Consider the following 7,860-nt stretch of genomic DNA (forward strand, 5'->3'; position numbering starts at 1 on the left):
GTCAACTTCTTTAAGTATATATTTAGCTATTTCTCCTCTTCCTTTTTTTTGCTTCATGTATTTTAAAAATTTGTTAGATGCACAATATATTTGAGATTTTTACAACTTCTTGATAAATTAACCTTGTTACTATTAAGTAATATTCTTCCATGTCCCTGTTAATAATCCATGACTTTATTTTATCTGATATTCAAATAACAATTACAACTTTATTTTCATTAGTATTTACATGTTTTTCTTTTTTTCATCTTTTTTACTTCTAACCTACTTAGGTCTTTATGTCCTCAGCCCCCCACCCCCAGGTCATGTTCAACCAGGAGTTCATCCAAATCAGATAAAAGGATGGATTTTACAGGAAACCGAACAGTAATCAAGTGATAATATATAATATGAATTTTTAAATAAGTTTTTTGCTTGGTAGCTTTGCTTTATTCTTTATTGAGGACCCACTAAGAATCCCTATGGGGAAAAAAGAACAAAGAGAAAGAGACTATAAATCATTCAAATAAAGAAAAGTCTTCAGCTTTGGTTCTTGCTGGGTGTAGTGCTGTCAATTCCAGGTTGATGTCCCAGGGGCAGGCAGCAATATTGGTCATTTAAACATCTCCCAACGTGGATTTCTGTTTCAATGCAGAAATCCTGGCAGGAGCCATCTGGACGTTCACAGATCTCCTTGAATCTGCCCCTGGCTGTACACAAAAGAGGATAATTGCAACTATTTATTAGTCTCCCTGAATTTTAATTGGATTACCTGTCAGTGAGAGGCAATGTTTGAAAACAATCTTATGTGGATTTTTTTGTTGTGTTTTTTGATTTCTTAAACCAACACCTAATAATCTGCTGTTATACAAAAGTTTTTTGGCATTCTTGAAAAATCTGATAATGTTGGGTGCACAAAAGTTGAAGCTGAGCAGCCCTCTCCCCCTTTTTAGGTTCTAGACCATGTACACTCCAGTTTATTTGTCTTACTATTTTTTATCTTCTATCACTGATGGGGGAGATTAATTTTAAAAATGATGTCTTGTAGTGCTGATTTTCCTAGAGTAGAAGAAAGTTTTTAGAGAAGAAAAATGTCTCCCTTACTCCCCAGTGCTTTCTTTCCATATATATGTATTTCCAAGTAAATATTTATTATGATAGATTATAATATATATATCTTTCAAAAGTGGAACTGAAATACAGATCTAAAGATAGTATACTTTAAATAAAGTGAGAGGGTATTTTTCTAGGAAACAATTTTCCTACATACATAACACATAAATATGCCTCTGTCAGTATTTGTTACTTCCTGTGGCTTCATTTCTTTAGTTTTGAGGTTGCAATCTTGCTCTAGACACCACTACACACATTAAGAGTGAAATGTTAGAGTTCTTCTTAAAGGTTGAACAAATATATTTGTTAAAACATTGAATAATATTTGATTTATGTGCTAAGATATCACTGTTCTGAAGATGGCCCACAGTTTCGAAAGCAGTTTAATTCTGAGCAGTGTCCATATGTAACAAAGTGACCCATTTCAATGATGGCCTCTGTAGCTCTTTGCTGAACAGAGGATGGGTATCAGACCAGAGCTTCTAATTTTTTCTGTTCTGGAACACAAAGACTAATTCTTAAATAGTTTTAAATGACTCCACATCATTTATTATACTCTGTGAATTCCTGTTGAATTGAACTGAAATGCAAATGAATTTGATTGAATTTAATTCAATTATCACAAGTCAATTAGTTGATGGATATAATGATCAAATATGCAAAACCATACTTTCCTAAAATGTGAACTGGGAAAATGATTTTAAGTGTACATTTCTTTCCTTTCTTTCTCAGTAATGTACTGAATACCTATCATATGCTCATTTTCTTGCCCTTGATACAGGCCTCATAGCTCACAGCAACCTCAAACTCTTGGGCTTAAGCAATTCTCTTGCCTCAGCCTCCCAAGTAGCTGGGACTACAGGCACCTGCCACAACACCTGGCTATTTTTTTGTTGCAGTTGTCATTGTTTTAGCTGGCCCAGGCCAGGTTCGAAGCCGCCAGCTTGGGTGTATGTGGCCAGCGCCCTATCTACAGAGCAACAGGCGCCACCTTAAGTGTACATTTCTTAAAAGAAATCAATGATTATTCTAAGTGTTAAGGACTTGGTATAAACCAGCTGAAATTTCAGTTTTTTTATTCCCAAGCTTAATATTCCCTTTTGCCTGTAACTAGTCAAGTGCTATATATATATATATATATATATATATATATATATATATATATATATATATATATATATATGGAGCCAATTTATCTCAGGCTGAAATGGCCTTCTGCATATAAAAGAATCATAAGAGATTCGTTGTTTTTTTTTAAAGATTAGTATTTTATAAAGGATGAACCGTTGCCATGTCTTGCGATATCTGGTAAGTCACACTTGACCATCTCTCTGTGGTAGAACTTTTTCCATGGGTATAACATCTGACCTTGATTCTTGAAGATGAATTTCTAGAGGGCAGGAATCACACCTTATTCTTATGTCGGAATCCAACTCAAGTTTTGGCTTGTAATAGGTATTCAGTACATTACTGAGAAATAAGTGATTAAGACATAGCTATTTTCCATCCTGTAATGTGTGCAGAAATTTGTTATTTCTGTCAATTCACATGTGTGCTATTTTGCTACAGCTGACTCTATTGAGCTTAAATTGTTTTTATTTCAGATTAATGAGTTTACAAATGATTAGGTTACAATGTTTGCATTTGTTAGGTGAAGTCCCTGATGCAGTTGTGCTCCCCACCCAGGGGGTGCGCCATGTACCTTTACATTGTACCTGTTAGGGGAGAGCACAACAATCCCTGTCCTTCCTCCCCTTTTCTTATTCCCGCCTCTCCTCTTGCCCCAACTTCAATTTGAGTTTTTCTCTTCTGTGGGCATACATTTGTTCATATACTGGCTTTGCATTAATATTGAATACTTGCTTTTCCATTCTTGTAATTCTTTGCTAGGGAGAAAGTTCTCCAATTCCATCTAGGTTAATACAAAAGACATAAACTCTTCATCTTTTTAAAATATTCTATGGTATACATAGACCACAGTTTATTAATTCATTCATAGGTTGATGGGCACTTGGGTTCATTCTACATCTCGATAATTATAAACTGAGCTGTGATAAATAATCCAGTACAAATGTCCTTATGATAAAATGATACTTTTTTCCTCTTGGGTAGATACCTACTAATGGGATTGAGGAATCAAATGGAAGATATATTTTCAGTTCTTTGAGGATTCTATTGAGCTTAAATTTTCAAATAATAAAGGAGCTTGGTCAAAATATGGTGTGCTGTTCATTTATAAGAATCCAAGTCTCATTATGGGTGTTTTTATTTATTTATTTATTGACAGAGTCTCACTATGTCACCCTCAGTAGAGTGCAGTGCTGTCACAGCTCACAGCAAACTCAAACTCTTGGGCTTAAGCAATTTGCTTGCCTCAGCTTCCCAAGTAGCTGGGACTACAGGCGCCCACCACAACACCTTGCTATTTTTTGTTGCAGTTGTCATTGTTGTTTAGCAGGCCAGGTTCAAACCCGCCAGCCCAGGTGTATATGGCTGGCACCATAACCACTGTGCACAGGTGCTGAACCTCATTATGGGTGTTTTAGGGGTTTTTTTGTTGTTGTTGTTGTTTTCAGTTTGTTCTTGGCTATTGAACCTTGCATACTGCATATTGTGGGCATACTGTCATTTCCAGCTATTGGCTTTAGAAAAAATGTTAGAGTTGCAATATACATTTCAGATTATTTGTTCAGTCACTTACCTGATAGATGAGGAAACGAGATCAAGGGAAAGGAAGAAATTTGCCCAAGATCACCTAGTGATCTAGTGAGGAAGGTGAGAGAGACAGAGCTAATGCCTGGGCACTCTAAGCCCCATGTTTTCCCCCTTCTTCATCCCTGTCTGTATTCTCCTCTCCTCTTCCTTTCCTCCCTCTGCCTTTAAAAACAGTCCTGTGGCAAATGTCCACCTAAGGACCACTGGAGAGGACCCTAGCTTCCTTGTAGACTGCTTTCTTTAGCAGCTTCCTGCATTTCCTTCTCTAGTCTTGTTGTGTTCCTGTTTGGCTCCATTTTAATTGAATGACTATGAAAACAAACAAAAAAAAGAGTAAATTAGGTTTTCTAAATTTGGAATTTTTAGATCTTTGTTAAAAGCATCAATTTTGGACTGGGTGCAGTGGCTCACACCTGTAATCCCAGCACTCTGGGAGACAAAGGCTGGTGGATTGCCTGAGCTCAGGAGTTCAAGACCAGCCTAAGCTGGAGCAAGACCCCATCTCTAAAGACAGTTGGGCATTCTGGTGGGTACCTGTAGTCCCAGTTACTTGGGAGGCTAAGGCAAGAGGATCATTTGAGCCCAAGAGTTTGAGGTCGGTGTGAGCTATGATGCCATGGCACTCTACCAAGGGTGACAAAGTGAAGATTCTGCCTCAAAAAAAAAAGCCAAAAAAAAAAAAACATCAATTTTCTGGGAATATGGATGCAAAACATATATTTTAAAATATCAATATTCTAAATTTAGTTTTAAAGTCAAACGCATATGCTTAGCAAGGGTGATTGCTCAATAAGTGCTGATCAGACGGGTCTTTAGTAATCATAAGGATGATTATCTTCAAAGTTGAAGTCACCAGTTTTGTGTGCTACTGAGTTAACTATGTTATAACTAGAGATGGTGTCACCTTTGACTAGTCTTTGGGGAGTCATGCAAAGGAAACAGCACAGCAGAGGAACATATAGAACAAGCCAGGAGGTGAAGAGAAAGCTTAATTCTGATATTGAACCCAGTCTCAAGGGAGGCACTTCACTTTTTAAGGCCTTAATTTCTTCTGTCCATAAGGCAAGAATAATGAACTGCATCATCTTTAAGGCCTTTTAGAATCTTGTCCCTGAATTATTTCACAGCGTCTGCAGTTATCATAGCTTCTTTGCTAATGGTAACAAGGTTAACAGTTCTATGTTTAAAAATACACTTTTGTGTTTGTTTAAAAACTACGTACTCTTCCCTTAACAAAAATGAAAGCTTTTTAAAGGTAATTTATAAAATGTTCAATGAGACTCTCACATCTTAGCTCTTCGAAATGTGATGGAGAAGCTTAACCCCTTCTATGGGGGTATAGTTCCACATCAGCCTGTCACTTATCCCCAAGCCCATGTGGAATGTGGGATAGAGGATATACTTCACACATATGCCAAGTCACAAGACAGACACCCACACACAGAGTATTACCAAGGGAAAGATGCAGCAGAAAAGGTGGGATGGATGGCTCAAAGACTCTCTTTTGTTGTTGCAGTTTGGCCGGGGCCAGGTCCGAACCTGCCACCCTCGGTATATGGGGCTGGTGGCCTACTTACTGAGCCACAGGCGCCACCCCTCAAAGACTCTTAATACTCAATTGTTCCCATGATTCTCCTTCCCAAACCTGCCTCTGTGATCAGGATCACTTAAGGCTTTGCCTTCAGCTTGCCAGCCTTGTTTACTTTTGGCTTTTTTTGTGGTCATACATTACTTCTCTGGTATTTCTCATTCATAAAACCTCTTTTCATCCTCTGCCAATGCTGTGTTTTAGGAGTTTGCTAACTTTCCACCAGGCTGTACAGCAATCAAAACCTATGGATTCTTGGGAGTCAAAGGTCATATGTTTTCGTTCTTTGCTTATTTCCTTCTAGGTTCCCATATACGGTGGATGCTTAACCAATATCTGAAAAACTGAACTTGTTTCCTACTCTGTTCTCTCCTCAATTCAATCTTGTCCTTCTACTTCTTCCAGATTAGTTTTCCTGAAGCAAAACGGGCATTTTCTCACAAACTGTCCCTCATCTCCCAAACCTGAGCTATGTGCTTCCCATTAGCACTGTGTAGTCCTTCTGAACTTACTGTCATAGATCAAGATAGGAAGGTCTGCATTCATCAAGAATAGGCATACCTCTCTTTATATTTTATCTTGTAAACTTAGGGCAATGTCCTTTTTTTTTTTTTTTTTTTTGCAAAAAACATAAAGCATAGCCATTGGCAGTCGCTGAAAATAAAAAAGAATTGCCCACCTTCTCACACATCTATGGTCACTTTCTGACTCCTTCCCAAACCCAAAGGTCCTGAATTCTAGGAAAAGATAAAAGATAGTGAGATATTCCACCTCATGTAAGGCATACGTTTCTTCTTCTCCTTTTCCTCTTCCTCCTTTTTTCCCTCTCTTTCTTTCTTCATCTGCATATTCGGGAGTTCCAGAAAGTTCTCTGACCTTTTTTGGATACCTGGTTACTTCTTGGGGTAAACACTAGCCCTTTACATACTCCTTCAAAGCGTGTCTGTGCAAGGTGTCCTGCACCTGTGACTCCTGCATGCATGCTGGATGCAGAAGAATACACTTTGCTGCAGGTTAATCTCTGCTTCCTGTGTTTAAGTTTTACATTAGATGACTAGACATCGAAAAGGGAGAGGGAAATCCAGGAATTGGATGAAGCCTTAAGGGACAAAATCAAGCCCAAGGGATCAACAGTATTACAGGGCAATGAGTTGGAGATTTCTTAGATTACAGTAATCTTTTCAAGGAGAGTCACCCCACCAAACTCTTTTGCCTGAACCCACTATGGCTTTGGAATAGCTCCTGTGCTACTGAGTTAAGATAAATAACCTTTGCTGAAAGAAAGTGAAGGAGTTTTAGAGACAAGTATTTAGTAGAATAATGCCCTATTTTTTCTGTTTCTTGTCAAGATCTAGAAACTGTGAGTAAACCTGCCTAAATTCACATTTAGTGATGGAGTAAAGAGGGCTTCAAGCACCTGAAACACATTTGCATTCATTTCTTCTAACAGATTTTCTATGGAGTACTAATGAATGAATCAGATGGCTTCAGGAGTCTCAGCCAAAGGGTCTTCCAGATTTCCCGTGAAATGCCCTTTTTGGTCATAGGTCATGGTGATTTTGCTTTGGATATTGGATCCCTCTAAGGCAGCGGTTCTCAACCTGTGGGTCGTGACCCCCTTGGGGGGTCTCCTACATATCAGATATTTACATTATGATTCATAACAATAGCAAAATTACAGTTATGAAGTAGCAACGAAAATAATTTTGTGGTTGGGGGTCACCACAAGATGAGGAACTGTATTAAAGGGTTGCAACATTAGGAAGGTTGAGAACCACTGCTCTAAGGTCTCAGGCATTCTACTCTTACTAGGTTCTGCAAACTCTATTTTGTTACCTGGTAGAAGTTGGCTCATAAAGAAGAGAATGGTAAAGAGGAAGACTGGGATCTTCATGGCTGCAGGGAGGAGAAAGCTTGGCTTCATTTCCAGGAGGCAGAGAACACCTCCGTTGGTGGCTGTCTGGCACCAGCCAAATGTTTTTGTCTGGATAATAAGTGCCTGTCTGTACCCCATTAGTGATACTCAGTGGACAGAGGGGCTCTGTGTATGTTGAACGGCATTCATGGGGAGACTGCGAGTCCTTGTTTTGTTGGACATTCAGTTCATTAGAAGGATGTGGGTGCACAGTTTTGACCAGAAACCTTGCTAAATAGGAACATAAGCTACAAGCGTTTTGGCAAAAGATTAAAGTTTGTGAATAAACACTGGGCTATGTTAATTGACAGATTAGGCGGTATTGAGAAACCAGTTGGTGTAGTTGGTGACTAGACATTTTGTTAGTGAATACTTCCCAGACTTTACCAGACTCTGCTCACCCTACTTGCTCCTGATCTGAACCCCTGTAGAGTTTCCCTTGTGGTATAGTGCTTGTTGCTTTGTGTGTTGGCTTACTGAATGTATATTGCCTCCCTCACGAATGTGTGAGCTTCTTATTTGCTAGAACAATGATGTACTTTTCAGAGCT

The 7,860-nt window shown here is 38.6% G+C and overlaps 1 protein-coding gene across 1 annotated transcript; it reads right to left on the reverse strand.

Annotated features, from left to right (window-relative positions):
• Positions 1-519: 519 nt before the first annotated feature.
• On the reverse strand, positions 520-7,289 carry DEFB108B (defensin beta 108B). Its single transcript, XM_053578365.1, has 2 exons — positions 7,232-7,289; positions 520-689 (listed from the first exon to the last, which is right to left on the reverse strand). The coding sequence occupies exons 1-2, from the start codon at positions 7,287-7,289 to the stop codon at positions 520-522; spliced, it is 228 nt and encodes a 75-aa protein (XP_053434340.1).
• Between the last annotated feature and the right edge of the window lie 571 nt (positions 7,290-7,860).

This window comes from Nycticebus coucang, chromosome 24 (assembly GCF_027406575.1).
Source record: "Nycticebus coucang isolate mNycCou1 chromosome 24, mNycCou1.pri, whole genome shotgun sequence".
Taxonomy (NCBI): domain Eukaryota; kingdom Metazoa; phylum Chordata; class Mammalia; order Primates; family Lorisidae; genus Nycticebus; species Nycticebus coucang.